We start from the raw sequence: 17,153 nt of genomic DNA, 5'->3' as shown, positions 1-17,153 counted from the left end.
TTCCTTTAAGTATTTTATAATTTTAAGATTTTTTTTATTATTAGCTACACATGACATTACAATGATCTTGGCAATTCATACATTTGAATCAATTGGGGTATAATTTCTCATTTTTCTGATTGTACAGATTGCAGAATCACATTGGTCATACAGTCACCTATATACATACAGCAATCATAAAGTCTATTCTATTCTGCTGCTATAATTTTAAGTTTTGCTTTTCATTCTAGGATCCATTTTTATTTCATATTTGTCTAGAGTGCAAGGTACAGATTTGTAACTGAAAGTTTGGTCTTTGTCCTCAACACCAATCTAATGATGAAGACAAGGCCTTGAGAAAAAGGAAAATGTTTTATTGCTTTCTAGCAAAGGAGAAACAGAGGGGACTCCTGTCCCAGAGCCTGTGATTCTGCCCATTATGGGGAACGGGGTTTTAAAAAAGGGGATTCAGAGAAAATGAGATTAGGGAGAGGAGATCAGGAAGGAAAAGATCAGGGAAAAGAAGGTCAGGAAAAAAGAAAAAAAACATGTAAGTTTTAGAGTGACAAGGGATATAGTCGAAGCATCAACTAAACCCCTGTTACAGGTTGACGTTCACATTTTTTTTGCATGTGAGCATCTAATTACTTCAGCACCTTTGTTGACAGGACCATCCTTTCACTGTGAGTTCTCTTTGTACCGATACCATATTGTCTTGATCACCGTAGCTTTATAAAATAAGTCTTAAAGTCAGGTAGTGTTAGTATTTTATTTTTTCTTGCTGATACTTTTCACATACAAGCTTTGACCTTGGGTCTCCAGTATTAGGACTAGAGTGCTGATTGTAGCCATTTGGAGACTCAGCAAAAATTTGATCAATGGAATCAAATATGCTCTTGAATTTGAGTTTTACATCTCACTAGCTCTGGGAAAGTTCCTTGTCATCTCAAAGTCTCAGGCTTCCCTCAGTAAAATGGGGACAATCATATTTACCTCACAGTACTATTTTAAGGATAAAATTTGAACAATAAAATGTGATATAATCTTGATTACTATACATAATTTTATTTTAAAAATTTAATGTAACAAAACATCCAGTATTAAGTTATGTAAGGCAGGTAAGATATCTCTGGCATTCTCATTTCTCTTATTTTATCTTATATATTTTTGTAACAGTGGTCCACTCTGTGCTTTGAAGGTAGCCCTCGCTGCTCTGCCACTGCAATTTATTTTTAAAATGGACATGTTTCTTTCTCTTCCTCTCTCCCTGTTCCTTTCTAATCTCTCCCCCTCTCTAGTCTCAGGGGAACAGGATTACCTTTCTTCCCATGGTAGGCAGAGTGATCTGTCCCTAAAGTACACTCCCACCATAGGAATGAAGTAAGCCAGACTTTGGGGATGGTACCAGAAGATATCAGAAATGACTATCTCCCAAATTAGCCAATGAATTACAACTCCCAACAGACAACAGGAGGAATGTAGCCTTTGAATCATCTCCTTAAAAGCCTCCTTTTTCTGCTTATGTGCAGAATCACAGCCTTTGGAACAGGAGTCCCCTGTGTTTCTCCTTTGCTAGCAAATAATAAACATTCTTTTCCCCTTTTCTCAAAACCGTGTCCTCATTGTTGGATTGGCATCGGGTTAAGGACTGAGCTTGCAGCAATAGTTTCAAGAGTGAGATACAGCTTTGAGGCTTGAACCTGTAATTTAAACATTTTTTTTTTTTTTTTTTAGTCAGAAAGATGTGCTGCTGTTTCTCATGCATCCATGTTACATTCAGATGGATGGATTAAAATACTAATCAAGTGTTGGTTAAATACAATTGTGCCATAATGGGAACCTGCGGGAGCAGAGGTGTGCTGTCTCCTTTGAGGCATAGAAGACTTTAGCCCAGGAAGATCCATCTGCCTGAGGTGATGCACACATGAAGGATGAATGAGGATTACAACTTTAAATTTTTTCTTCTGGAGACTTACAGAAGACATCGATCCATCTCTGTTGTGTCTAGGTGAAGCATAACTTGAATTTTTGTTGAAAGTTGAATTAAACAATACAAAAAACCTCCATGTATCACAAGAGAAAAACCTAATTACTGGATTTAACAAAGTGTAAAGTTATGTACAGGTAGTTTGCAATCGAAGGAGGCAGAACATACAACGTCAGATACATCGTATTGTTCAAGAGGAACAGGGACCATACCATCAAATACTGGCAAAGGTGTTGGAAATAGGAACTAATATTTGGCTGGTCAATGTGTCAATTACTAAAAACTACTTTTGAAAGTTATTTGTCAATACCTAATAACATTAAATGGGTATATACTCTCGGATCCAGAATTTCCTTTTCTTGGAAACTGCACACAGAGAGAGTTGTACGAAGCTGTGCACTGCCACACTATTTGTGATAGTGAAGACTTGAAAAACAACCTCCTCACACATACTCTCTCCCTCTTTGCATTTCTGAACCATGGCATTTTATCCCTGAAGGCATTTTTAAAAGCAGGGTTCTGAGGCAGCCATAGAAAAATGTTAACATGTTTGTGTTTGCCAATGGGCACATGTAGGTCTGTTATATAAATACTTCTCCATATTTATGAAGAGTTAAAAATTGCAAGTAAACACAAAATTTTTTTTGAGAGACATGACATTTGTTTTCTCCTCTATGATTTCCTTTCCCCCTTCCAGGCTCCAGTTCCTTGCCTTAAGACTCAGCCTCCTTCCCATTTTGCACATTGTTGGATTTAAATCTGTCTTTGGCTCTTTTACTCATGTGATTTCAAGTATCTCCAAGGTACCTATTTTGTGTTCAGAGTTTCTTCTGACATGGCTTGCCTCTCGTTGTCTCTGTTCAGTATCATGAAGTTCCTTAGGTCTAAGCTGACCTTTATTTCCCAGCTTCTTTGATTTTAGTGGAAGTTTGGGTCGATGATTGGAACTTAACTTTTATATTTCATGGACTTGTTTTCCTAATATTGTTCCATCTGTCTGCCTTAGTATATAAGATATTCATATGTAGGAAGGAATGTTTGTTTTGTTGTAAGACAGATATTTCAAATGCAAAGTAGACTGCACACTTTTAGATGATAATTTCCAAAGCATGTGATAAGCAATTCTTAATCTTCAAAACTGAGGCTTGGGGTTGCCCCCTCAACTTCCTGTCTACATAGTATTTTTAGCTGCCAGAAGGCCTCTCTGCCCATGTCAAACTCACTTTGCATGCACATACTTCAAGTTCCTTGTTTTCTTTCATCTGTTTCTTCTTTGGTAAACAGACGACTCAGAAACTTCCTCTGCCTGATCTTTCTACGACATACTGCAAATTTAGCTCAGCCCCAGCTGGCTGTGTGTGTGTGTCTTTGGCTATTCATAGAAAGGGAGGGTTTATTTTTCCTTCCTTCTAGAAGAGCCTGGGTCTTCTCTCTTCTCATGAGTCTGAATCCGTGTGCAAAGGATTGTTGGGAGTCAGAGCTAATGTGTGATGGAAAAAAGACCTTCCTTTTGCGATACTTGGACAAGCTTTTGAAGCTATGTTGATGAGCCAGTTCTGATGTGTGCTACACTTAATGTTCTTGTTTCAAGTTATTTCCCCCCTTGTATCTATGGGTGTTGTGAAAATCTATGTGCCACTCACTATCTTTTGGTCACCATAGAAAGTCCAGCTGGACAAAAGATAAGAGACAAATGGTGAGTGTGCTTAGCTGGGCACTGTGCCTAGAAGTGCTCTAGGCCTGGCTTGGTCCTTGACTTTAATTTTGAACCAGAAATGACCCCCAAGGCAACCAGTAAGGCTTATGTTTGGCTGGGTGATGGACCTGGAAGTCTGGCCCAGGGCTTCCAAAGTTCCTAGATAAGCTGGAGTCACCAGGGACTGAGCAAGGGGGTCCTGAGCAAGTTATGTTTATTTCTCATTTCAAAAGAAATTTTTTTCCTTGTCTGTTGAGACTTTCTGTCTAGCCTAATACATAATTAGATGAGCTTGGGGGAAATTCACTAAGACATTAGTCTCGTTGCATTTGATACTTTTCATAAATCACTTGACATAATGAATATCATTATTGCCACTACCCTGTTGTTATTTTTGTTCAAAAGTTCAAAATTCGGAGACTATACTATGAGTTTCTTCAGGGTGGGAAGACTGGATGTTTTAAGCTTTGTATTCCTAACATCTAAACAATGTCTGGCATATAAGGTTTTTTTTTTTTTTCTTTCTTTCTTTTTTTTTGGTGTTGGGGGCTGAACCCAGGGCCTTGTGCATGTGAGCTCTATCCCTAGCCCCTAAAAGTTTTAAAATAAATGTTTATGTCTAGAAAATATGGCTGAATAAATCATTATAATGCATAACACAAAATCACCATGCTTAGTTTTTCCTTCTTTCCCTCCTTCTTTTTCTACTCTTCCAGCTTTCATCCCTTTTAGACCAAAGTTTTAGAGTATTTCTAACATCATGTGTTGGGGCTGCTTCCCATAATACTTCCTTCATGTCTCCCTCAATCCAGTTTTTAGGGGTTGGGGAATGGGAGTCTCACTATCTCATTGTGTTGCCCAGGCTGGTCTTGAACTCCCGGGCCCAAATGATCCTCCCACCTTAGACTCTCAGGTAGCTGGATTACAGGTGCATGCCATCACACCTGGTTTCCAAATTTGTTGTTTTTCAGAAACAGTGTTTTTTCCCCTTAGGCTTTGTCTGTAATGTCTTAAGTTGTTTTAAACATGATGCCTAATCTCTATCTGATTCTATCATCACCTCAAGTTCTTGCTGGTGATGTCTGCTGACTCTTGCTGTGGTGAATTGTGTTCACCAGGGTCTTGTGGCTTAGCATGTGAGTTCGACTTTGATGGAGATCTAATCTCTGGGCGTCCTGGGTTTCCTGGATAGAGAGCACATCTCTCCAGCTACGTTTTGTTTTAGTGTGTCTTAAACCCCACTTTTATGCCTATTTTCAACTTGAAAGTCCCTGTACTATGAAAGTATTGTAAATTCAGAACCCCCAAACACAGAGGGTGAACTCTGGGATTGCAGATGTTCAGTGGAAACATCTTTGTTCCCCCACTAAGAGCCCAGGACAAGGCGTCTCTTTGTCATCAGCCCGTGTGAATGTTTGGCTGTTTTCAAGTTTGCCGTTTCACTGCAAGGGTCTTTCCTTGTGTGAAGGGCTCAGTTCTGATTCTCTGCCTGTCTCCTGTCCCCTGTAGGTTGTTAAGTCCCACACCCCTGGTGTATTGACTTCTGCCTCCAGCTTTGGTTCCCAGTTTACTCTCCCTTTCTGGCCCTTTCTTATTTAATTTCTTATAAGCTCTTTTAAAGAGCTTATAAGAAATGTCTACTGTATATTTGTCACATTTTTTTTCTAGCATTTCTTGGGGATTATAATGAAAAGGCTTTTAGACTGTTAAGGCAACCTGTACGATAGTGTTTTTACTTTCATTCTTATCAAGAAAAAAGTTTCCATTTGGGTGCTAGGACACCTAATTCTTTGACATCAGTTTGCTCTGTTGGGCAAATTGTACATCCTACGCAGGGCTCACATTTTTTTTTTCCCATTAAATGGTGATAAGCTTGAAGAACACAGTTGTAAAAGGTCTGTCTCCCCTGATAGGAATGTTATGAGATCAAGAGGCAGAATAGATGAGAAGGCATTATAGAAGAAATAAAATAAAAGCACTCAATAATTTCCAGATAAGTTTGTTTTTCCTTCTAGACACCCTAGGGTTATCTTTGACCTTGAACCCATTTTTACTGATATATTATTACCAGTATTCCCTTTTCTTCCAAACCACCTCCTTGTATCAGTGTATCTCCTGCTCTATTAGTTTAACTGTGGCAAAGTAGGGAGGCCTTATAGTTTGACAGAGTATGTAATGCAACCTTCTGGCCAATTTCAGCTTATTAAATGTGGTGATTACTGTGGCTCCATCATCCACCCCTCAATTTGTGATCCTTGTACACAGCTCGGTTCCTTGCTATAGAACAGGTGTTAGCAACCCTTGGTTAGTAGTGGAAATACACTGTTATTTTGGTTAAGGTCTTAATAGCACATGTGATTTTTTATATTCTGCTGCTTCTGTGAGCTAAACGACGGCTGCCTGAATACAGTTCTTCTCTGAAATTACCTGTCCATATCACTAAAGGGGAGTGGCAATGACCATCGTTGTCCTGGAAGCTGCAGGGAATCTTTGCATCTTGACAGTAACACTGGGATTCATAAGAATTTTTAAAAAATATTTTAATATTTATTTTTTAGTTTTCAGTGGACACAGCATCTTTATTTTATTTGTATGTGGTGCTGAGGATCGAACCCAGCGCCCCGCGCATGCCAGGAGAGCACTCTACTGCTTGAGCCATATCCTCAGCCCTCATAAGAATTTTTACAATATGATCTCACAGAGCACACCCTTTTTATATTATAGAAAATTTAGCTTGAACAAGTTGTGTCATATCAGTAGAGCTAGAGTCAGTAAAGCCAGTCATATAATGACAGACCAACCAAATTTGCAAGGCAGGGAGAGATGTTGGAATTTTCTTGTCTTTTCATTTAAGGCCAAGTTTTCAGAGCATTGACTTTGCTTCAGGTCAAATGAAGTCATAATTTGGGTTGGAATAGTCCTTGTTTTAATCACTTGGGCAACGTTGAATTTGTTGAACCAAACTCTGGATCTAATTCAATTTACAGAAGAACATATAATTATATAACTTTTATCCCAAGCCCCAGAAGTAAATTTTAAGTAGATATAATGAAGATTCAAAGGGAATGTGGAGTTAAAATGGAAATTTCTTAGGTATACCAATAGAATAAAAAGGAATAGAAAATATTTGTCTGATCCTCTCATTTGTATAGTTCATTGCATAAATGAGTATATTTGATTCTCAAATAAGCAAATGCACTTTCAATCTTTATTTTCAAAGACAGGGTAATGCAGTGTTATAGGTTTACCATGATCATGTATCTGACTGAACTCATATCATTATTTTATACTTATATGATTGCCTTTTTTTAGTTTATTTTTTTAAATTGGTAGTGGACACAATACTTTTATTTTTATTTATATGTGAGGATAGAACCCATTGCCTTCCACATGTAAGGCAAGCGCTCTACCACTGAGCCACAACCCCAGCCCCATGATTGCTTTTTTGGAGGGGGCAATACTAGAGATTGAACTCAGGGACACTTGAGCACTGAGGCACATCCCCAGCCCTATTTTGTATCTTATTTAGAGACAAGGTCTCACTGAGTTGCTTAGCACCTCACTTTTGCTGAGGCTGGCTTTGAACTTGTGATCCTCCTGTCTCAGCCTTCCAAGCCTCTGTGATTTCAGGCATGTATCACCAGGCCTAGCTATGTGATTGCTTTATTTCGCCTTGCCCATAGCAATTGTCTACAGCCATTCATAGACAACATAAGTTTCCATCTAATTCAAATTCATCTTTTTATCCACTGAATGTTAGTCCATCTCTTCATAAAACCATTTTCCAGAACCTCCAACAAATGGCCAGATTGGATGATCAATTCTTGTCACATCCCCTGTCTGTCATCTGCTTTAGATATTAGTGAGCCATGAAGAGCGGAGGGCCTCAATGGTCAGAGCATAAAATAATATCCTTGGGCTAGTCAAGGGTTTTTAAGTTGATTGTATAATTAAGTGATAATGGAAATGGTGATTAAAATCAATGGTGAATCCAAGAATCTGGAAACCAGAACACATGCTGGTTTTAGGAGAAACCATAAAGATGTAGCATCCAGGTTTTGGTCACCATTGTCATGGAGTAGTTGATGGAAGTTTGTGGAAGAAGCCAGGCATGTAGACTAGTTCATTTCAGCCAGTTTATGCTAAGCACCAGCTCTGATGCTACTGTGTAAAGGGGAACAAGAGCCGTTCTTTCCCTTCAGAAAGTTTCAGTCTGGGAGGAAAGAGATCACACACATATCTATGCTGATGACAAGAGTGCCCACGGATGGTGCACTAGCCATGCACCTGCCTCTGCTTACCTGGGCTTTATTTGCTCACATTATCTGGACTCCTCTTATCAGCCCTCAAAGGTAGATATTATTATCTCTAATTGCAGGTGGGGAAGCTGTATTTTTTTCTCTGCATGCCATCATGCTCTCACCCTATCTTTGTATTGTGTCTCTCAGCATAACGTGTTAAGTGCCTGTTCAAGGACAGAAACTGGGGTCTTATAGGCAAAAGTCGGACCTTAGCTCTGTTACTTACCTTTGGGGTCTTGAGGAATTTATCAATCTATCTGAGTCATACTTTTCTCATCTGTAAAACAGAAACTAAATCTGCCTCCACCTCTCAGCTTAAATATCAACATCCTTAGAAAGGCCTTACCGCTTTTACTCCCATCTCTATAATCTCCAAGTCCCGTTTTGTTTGAAATCGCAGTCTTTAGCACCACATGTGAAATGATCTCATAGGTTGTTTATTTTTGTGACTATTGTCAGCCTTCCCACTGGAATGCACATTTCATGAAAGCAGGGACCAGGCCTCTTGTGGTCACCCCTCTGACCCCAGAATTTGGTTTTGGCTGAGAGTAGGCATCCCATCAGCACTACGCAAAGGGGCAGGAGTCTAGGCAACAATGGATAAGGATAGAAAGGAGAAAGTGACTGTACTTAAGTTTCATGGCCTTATGAACAATTCCACTGTGTTCCCTCAGAAGGAAAGTAAATCTTTGAAAGTTTTGCACTTTGTTGCTAAGGTAGGTTTGGAAAAAAAAATTTTTTTTTACCAAACTAAACATCTGAAAATAAATTGAGGCTCATCATCTAGTATATAATGGTTCATCCTTGACCTGATCTGGGCCATAATTAGGCAAATGTCATGCACAGACACAAAAAAATGGAATCCTTTGTGCATGTGACCGTGGTGTATGCTAAGAGAAAATTATAACCAGACTCACCTCAGTTTGTGTTTGGCCTTCAAGCTCATTCCCCAAGCCTTAACATCAGAGGGAGCCACATGTTTTACCATCTACAAAAGGCACCTCCTGCTGCCAGAGACTTGTTGTATAACTTTGACATTGTTTATTTCAGGATTCTGAGAAACGAACCCCTCTTCATGTGGCCGCATTTCTGGGAGATGCAGAGATCATTGAACTCCTGATTCTGTCAGGTAAATAACACCTGTATTCAAATGTCAACTCTAGATAAAAGTTTAATTGACCCATTTACTAGACTGACTACTGCAGTAAGCCCAGACAAAACTTTCTTTATTATATTCATGGAAGTTTATTTGATCAGCAATTTAATCTGTGAAAGAAAGACAATGCAAAAAAACCTCATGTTTGAAAAATGACTTCTCAAAACAAACAACAACAAAATAGAAAATGACTTCTCTAGTAAAATATTTATATTACTTTGAATGTTCAAATCCTGGGTATCTAGTCAAGTACAGCATTGTGGACAAATGCAGTACATTTGGATATCTTTTGATTGGTATCTTAATTATAAAAAATGAAATCAAGGCTGGGGATATAGCTCAGTTGGTTGAGTGCTTGCCTTGCATGCACAAGGCCCTGGGTTCAATCCCTAGTACCACCACACCAAAAAAAAAAAAAAAAAGAAAAGAAAGAAAAAAACTGGTTTAGAGTCTATATAAACATGCATACTACATGCATGTGGTTTGTATTCACTATAAATAGATTTTGTATATTTGCACCTTGTAAGTGCTATACATACTTATGCTGAGTATATAAATTTTCTAAATGTAAATGCATACATATGTTTAAATTGTACTGCAAAATAATACCAAGCTAGCTTATGGCTATAGAACTGTGACCATGTCAGTTTCTGAATAGTGTCTGCCTGTGAGTAGGCAGGCTGAGTGAGGATGCCTTCAGGGAAGGGCATAAAAGGGACTATTACAAGTCTCCATAAAATGTTTTATTTTTTAAAACCTGGAAGCAAATATGTCAAACATATTAAGTCTAGTTTGTGTGCATACTGTTCTTTGTGATATTATTCTCTTTATTTTTCTATGTATTTAAATGCTTCATCAGATTTTAAAATGCTAATGCTTTTATTTCTGGAAACCTGTTTGCTCAGTCCATCTCACCAAACAGGTTTCCAGAACCATTCTGTGCTTTCTCCCTTGAGTGTTTGCTAGACAAATCCCTGGGATGAATCTGAGTGCATGCACATGCATCATTGTAGATTATGTGCAGAGAGGCTATCTTTCTTCTTCCTTGTTTCTGTTTGGGGAGATTAAAATCTAGAGGAAATGCCTCTGCCCATGGACTAGGCAAAAGGCCTTTAATAAGGCTTTGCCCTTGTTTGCGATAGTAAAGGAAAGTTGTTGAATTTTAAAGTAAATTGTACCAAGCTAGGAGCTGCAACACGTATTCAAGCGGAAGGGGAGAACATCGTGGGAAAGAATTGTGCTGTGATACACCAGGAAGATTCATGTTACCCTTAGTTTCGTTGTGTTCACATTCTGGAGGTGTTTCCCCAGGAAGCAAGTCATGTGCCTAATGCTCCTGACAGTCATGTGGAACTGGGGTTAGACTTTGAAGAATGTTGTGATAAGACACCTAACAGTCCCAACCTGCTGTACTACCATTCAAATATATCAGTTGAACATCCTTATCTGAAAGTCTAAAATCCAAAATCCAAGACACTTTTGAGTGCCAATATGATGCTATAAGTGGAAAATTCTATACCTGAATTCATGTGATAGTTGAAGTGCAGGTGCAATAAAAATATTGTGTAAAATTACCTTCAGGCTATGTGTACAAGGTATATGTGAAACAAATGGGTTTAATGTTTAGACTTAGATCCCCCTTCCCAACATATTTCTTTATATTGCAGATATTTCAAAATATGAAAAAAATTTCAAAATTTGAAATACTTTTGGTCTCAGCATTTTTAAAAAATATTTTTTTAGGTGTAGTTGGACACAATGCCTTTATTTTATTTACTTATTTTTATGTGGTGCTGAGGATCAAACCCAGGGCCTCGCATGTGCTAAGCAGGCACTCTACCACTGAGCTACAACCCCAGCCCCTTGGTCTCAGCATTTTGGATAGGGATGTTCAATCTGTGTTAAGAGCTTTCCTCAGCTGGGTGTGGTGGCACATGCCTGTAATCCCAGCAGCCCAGGGAGACTTAGGCAGGAGGATCACAAGTTCAAAGCCAGCCTTAGTAACTTAGTGAGGCCCTAAGAAACTTAGTGAGCCCCTGTTTCAAAATAAAAAAATGAAGAAGGGCTTGGGATGTGGCTTGGTCATTAATGCCCCTGGGTTCAATTCCCAGTGAGAGAAAGAAAGGAAGGAAGGAAGGAAGAGAGAAAGAGAGAAAAGAGCTCTCTCACCATCTCAGAGGAATGTTTGTTTCATGAATGTGCAAATTCAAATTCAAAACTTTGTCTTAGACTCTGTGGTTGTTTCTATATCTGAAAAGGAAGGTTTTATTTCTGCAGCATGGAATGGACCATCTGGGGCGGGTGACTGTTAAGAAACTTGGGTTCACACCACCTTTATGTAGGAATATAATCTCTTCTCCTCTGTGTGGCTTATTCAGTAGGTCTTGGAGAAGCTGTAGCATGTATCTTGATTATACACCTGTTTGGTCTTAGAATTACAGAGCTCTTAATGTCTTTGGTATAATTTTGGTTCCACTCACTATGGAATTTTTCTTTCTCTTCCCCATCAAATTAGGAAGACTTAGGGTATGGGCAAGCATTGGGGAAGTCCTTCAGCAATTCAAAAAATCTGAAGTCAACTTTTAGGATTCACATTGTTTTTACTTTCCCTAAGCAGTCCTTTATTCAATTTAAATTTTATACTCGTAGAGAAATATCACTGTGAGAGTATAATGATTTCAACTTTTGAGCTTACATCTGGCAGCTGACCCTTTAGGGAATCCAACCGCACTATTTTCCAATTTTATAATGAATGAGGTGCTAATGATTCCCATGTTGGACAAATAATTTGGCCTTGCCAGAACAGCCTGTTTCAGCTATATTCTCTGCTGTTGTATAAACTTACAGAGCATGATGAAACCTAAACCCATTGAATTTCTACTGAATTTTTTCTGCTTTTAACCAGATGGATGGAGCCTGAGAGCCCAAGGTCTTGAGAATGAATGGAAGCCTTGCAGATTGCACCTTCTTATCACTGTCAGTCCCCCTCTTACTTTGGCTTCTGTTTGGACCTGACTGAGTTAGGAATAAGGCAGAGAGAAGGTCAATGAGATCAATAAGAACCCTTCAGTGATGAGAGTTAAGAGACCCAGGTTGAGATATAGGAAGAGGAGCACACAGAAAAATGATGACAGTAGAGATATACCGTAGAGAAAACCAAGATTGGGTAAGGGTTTCAGAGTTATGGGAACTGTGCATCCTGTAATATGGGAGATTGTCAGGTGTGCCTAGTAAACAAAACAGTTAATTTATTAGAATTTATGCCACCAAATGAGTGGAAGTCTTGCAGAATTATTTCCTGTGATTTTTCAAAATTTGCTTACCACTTGTGATGCAGCTTGCTTCCAGTGCTAGTGGCACATCATTTTTTCGATTCCCTTATGCATAACAAATACACATTGTTTGAGGATGGATTTGATATATTTTTTTTAATCTGGTGAAAATCAACAATGCTGATTTTGGCTTACAAATGTCATGCAATTATAAAGCAATGGACTATTTCTTGTGGGTGTGTAAACTGGCTCTAACAGAAACTCCAAGGGGAGTTTTTTAAAAAATATTTTGAGCAATTGCCAGATACATGGAATTATCATACACTTCTCCAAGGCAATTGCTTGGAAAGACAGTGCTCTCGTGCTATAATAAGATTTCATCTCTATGTTAAAAAAAAAATCAACAGCGACTTGATCTCATCATAATATAATCATGTTTCATATGATATTTCTTTTATGTGTTTTATTTCAAAAATTAAAAGCCAGACTTTGCATAAATCAACCTTAAGCTTTGGCTATTGTCTTTGACCTGTAAGAATTTTCAGTCACTCAGCCCACATTTATCATGCCACTTCTTTTTTCTTTGTTCCACTCTTCCTAATGACAAGGCTAATGGAACAGAAATGCTGTCTCTGGAAAAGATGCCCAGAGTTCCCTTTACTCCTGATCTCTTGGAAGTAAAATTAAGAAGTAACAGGGAAAAGATGGAAAACATGCTTAATTTTATTTAGACTGATCGTTTTTAGCTGAGCCTTTGTTTCTGAAGTGTCAGTATAGCCTAGTGCTTATTTTCATGTTTAAGCTTTAAAATGTCCTTGGGTAAAAAGCGTTTGCCTTTAAATCATTAGACATGCAGACTGTGTCCTTCCGTGCACAATGGTGCCTGACAGACAGGTAAATAACATGGAGCTTCCTTTCGAAAAATCAGTTATAAATATTCAATTCAGAGCCCAAACCATCTGACGCCTCCCTCTGAGAGGTAAACAAGACTCTGCAAAGTGTTTAGAGAAAGAGGATGGGGAAGCCAGCGGCAGGAGGACACTGATGAAATACGCATCCAGTCCCTGTTCGGATAACTTGGCTTTTGTCATAATAAATTCTCTCGGGGTGGGCCGTGGGGGAGGAGGTTTCCTGGCAGCTGCCTGTTCAGCCTTTTGCAGGAGGGGAGAGGTGGAATGCAGGACCTGCACAATGACTGAACCCAGCCATTTTCCCTAGATTCCTAATTGCGTGTCTTTCAGTTTCTCAAGAGACTCTGAGGCTTTAGGAACCTACATGACGCAGACGTCCTTCCACCCCTGTGTGTGTGCTTGGGGTCATTTTTCTCCTTGAAAGAATTTTCATATTGAAAGCTACATTTGGATCTATATAAAGCTACAATGTTTTTGAACACATAGATAATAATAATTGTAGTAACAATGCCAGTGTATAAATATGTCTTAAACAATAGAAAAATGGGCAAAAATATGAACAAGTAATTCTCAGAAAGCAAATTACAAGTGGGCAGTGGACCAACATACTAGAAGATGCCCGGCCTTATTAAACACAAAAACCATAAAGGGGGACACCATTTCCTTCCTATCAGATTTGCAATATTCATTTAATTTAAAAACAGCATTATTGAAATATTGATCTACAGTTAACTATACATATTTTAAGAGTATGTTCATGAAACCATTGGCTCTGATCAAAACAATGGATGTATCTACCATCTCCAGAAGTCTCCTTGTGTTCCTTTGTTTTATTTTTATTTGTTTGTGGGTGGTAGCACATTATGAGATCTATCTACTCTCTTAACAAATTTTCAAATGCATACTACAATATTATTGATTCAGATTCACTTGAGTGAATCAACGAATCAGTATCAAGTGTAGATGAAAACGTGGGAAACTGAGTCATCTTATACATTGTGAATACCTAGATGGGCACACATTGGAAAGTTGAGAATACCTATTAAAACCAGAAATCTGCACCACCTATGACACATAAGTCCATTTTAAATGATCTTTCCTAGACAAATACTTGCACTTTTGCAGAAGTAATTTTATGGACGTTTGTTATTTAAGCATCACTTAGATAATGGAGTATTAGAAATAATTAAGGTACCATCAGCAAAGGAATTGTCTAAAAATACATGGCATGTTTACATTGTAATACACGTTGCAGTTAAAAGGAATTAACTGATTCCATAAGTGTCAACCTGAATAAATATAAAAAGGCTCTAGTTAAGTGGAACAAGAAAATTCAGAGTGTTAGTGCAACATAATACAATTTATATGAAAAATACATATTGTGACATATTTTTAAAAATCATCATGTAGCATTTTAAATATTCAAAAACTATTGTACTGACCACCCAGCTTCATTCTCAGAATTTTCTGTGGATACACATACTTGTGTCTGAAGACAGAAAAGCAACTGGAAACTTAACATATTGAACTCAGAGCAGTGGTTAACCTCAGGGAGGAGGGGGGTGTTCAGCACTGGGGGGGGTCATACTTGAGAGGATTTTTCCTATATTTGTAATGATTCGTTAAAAAAACATTCATGTATTATTCATATAATCGAAATGTGAATTCAAATATAGGTCATCACACTGTCATTGTGATAGGTAAATTTTCCTAGTTTCAAAACATCAATTCTGTTGAAGAGACATTGCTGGGTGTCTCTTTTAATCAGAAAGTATCCTTCAAATGCCAACTATTCATTTAGGTCTGTCCTATGCTTATAGCTGTTCCTTAGTCCCTGACTCTTCTCCCATAATTGTTACCAAATATAACAAATAGTTACCAAATATTTTATATATATCTCATGTGCCCCATGCCAGGCAATTATCTCAGGACTTTTGGGTTAAATCCTTATAGACTGTTTAGTGTTTTTACAAAATATAGGTTTGTTCTATCTGTGATATTTTAATACTTACTTTTATCACATCAACAATAGTTTCTAATCATGTCTTACGTTATAGTGCACTCCTGCAAACCACCATAGGTACATTCTATGACTAGACTTTTAAACTAACTCTTCTTTGTTTAATACCAAAATTGTTTTTAGTATTTCACTTTTGTGACCAACCTTTAATAAAACACCCTTGAAGATTAGTCTTGACGTTCGTCTATAGTTATTTCCTTTAGGAAGATGTTATAGAGTCACCTAACACACACATCAAAAGTCAGAAATGGGTTGTATGGGAGAGAGAGAGGGAGAGAGAGGGCCGGGGGAGAAGTGGGGGAGAGGAGGAAGAGGAGGAGGAACAGGAAAAGGAGGAGAAGGAAGGAAGGGAGAGGAGAAAGAGGGAAGGAAAAAGAAAGGGTGGGGGAAGAAGAAAGAGATGGAAGGTAAGATTCAGACTTGCAGTGGCAAAAGCAGAACCAGCAGTCTGAGTATAAAATACTTGTAGGGCATGTGCCTTGCTGCCTTTGGTGTCTGGTCGTCTGGCTGTTGAGGGAGCTTCGGGAGTGAGATGCTTAGCTTCACAATATAGTGATAATCAAATGGCACTGAGACTGCAAAAGGTTCCCCAGATTCTGGAGCTCTCCCACCCTGGGGAGGAAGGGTTACCGTGGTCTCCTTCTCGGTATGCTCATCCTGCCTTACTGTGCAACAGCTGGGATGAGCTATAATGATTGTGGAGGGAGAAGAACATGAGAAAAAAGTAACATAAGACCAACAGGTAACATATCATTAAAATTTGCAATTTTCCTTTCAAATCAGACCATATACCCAAGGTCATCTTCAGATCCAGAGGCAGCACTTGCTTTTTCCTCACCTGGAGCAAGCCTTAGGAAAATCTTGGCAGTATATACTGTATGGCTGGGCCACTTTATATGGAAAGGGTGGAGAGTGTTGTTTTCTGTAAAGGGCTGCTAACCCAGAACAAAAATAATCTAAGAAAATGCAACTGAGTTTTACCACCCCTCCCATTTTTACTAAACACAAAACCTCAAATGTCCTAGCTTTCTTTAAAAAATACTTTGTTAGAAAATATTTGAAGCATGTAGAAAGGTATGGAGAATGATATAATGAATATCCACATACTTTCTACCAAGCTTTAGTAAATCTTAACATTTTGTCATATTTGCATTGTGTCTTTTCTAAAAAGGACATTTAAAACATTGAAGGCCCAGTTATAGCCGTCTGGTCACCCTAACTTCATCCCTTTTCCCACTCTTCCTCCCTAGATGCAACCACTGTCCGGAATTTGCATCAGTTCTCTCAACCATATTTTAGCTTTTATTTCATATCCGTGTACCCATAAACAACATATAGAATTGTTTTTGTCAATCTAAACACCTTATATAACTGGAATTATGCCACAAGGTTTTGTTCTGCAACTCAATTCATTTGTTCAGTGTAACAATTTTAAGTACATCTGTGTATATACAGAACTTCAGGCCGTTCATATCCATGACCATGTGGGATTCCATTGTACAAATCACCACAATGTACTTATGCATTTTCCCCTTGATCAACATTTAGAATTACAACTTCTTATTGTGTAATCATGCTGCAGTGAACATTCTTACATGTGTAAGGATATGATTGGGGTGGAATTTCCAGGTGGGAGGGGATATGCTCAACATAAGTTTTACTAGGTGATGCCACCTCGTCATTCCCCCAAAGGAGCTTATACCAATTCACCCTGCTACTGGTTTTATGCTGAGTCTTCTGTTACTCTATATCCTTGTTACCTCTAGGCATTGTTATATTTATCTTTGGATATGAAATGGTATGTTAATGCTGCTTTCATTTGCTTCTCTCT

General features: G+C 38.3%; 1 protein-coding gene across 1 annotated transcript in view; it reads left to right on the top strand.

Moving 5' to 3' along the window:
* Ankrd44 (ankyrin repeat domain 44) overlaps nucleotides 1–17,153 on the top strand; it is a 283,427-nt gene that overhangs the window by 132,494 nt on the left and 133,780 nt on the right. Inside the window, exon 3 of the mRNA XM_077799148.1 lies at nucleotides 9,014–9,092. Within this exon, the coding sequence (XP_077655274.1) occupies nucleotides 9,014–9,092 (79 nt within the window). The remainder of the gene's footprint in view (nucleotides 1–9,013; nucleotides 9,093–17,153) is intronic.

The sequence above is a fragment of the Urocitellus parryii genome, chromosome 1, assembly GCF_045843805.1.
Source record: "Urocitellus parryii isolate mUroPar1 chromosome 1, mUroPar1.hap1, whole genome shotgun sequence".
NCBI lineage: Eukaryota > Metazoa > Chordata > Mammalia > Rodentia > Sciuridae > Urocitellus > Urocitellus parryii.
Note: the sequence above shows the minus strand (reverse complement) of the source record. Positions and strands in the feature narration are given on the sequence as shown.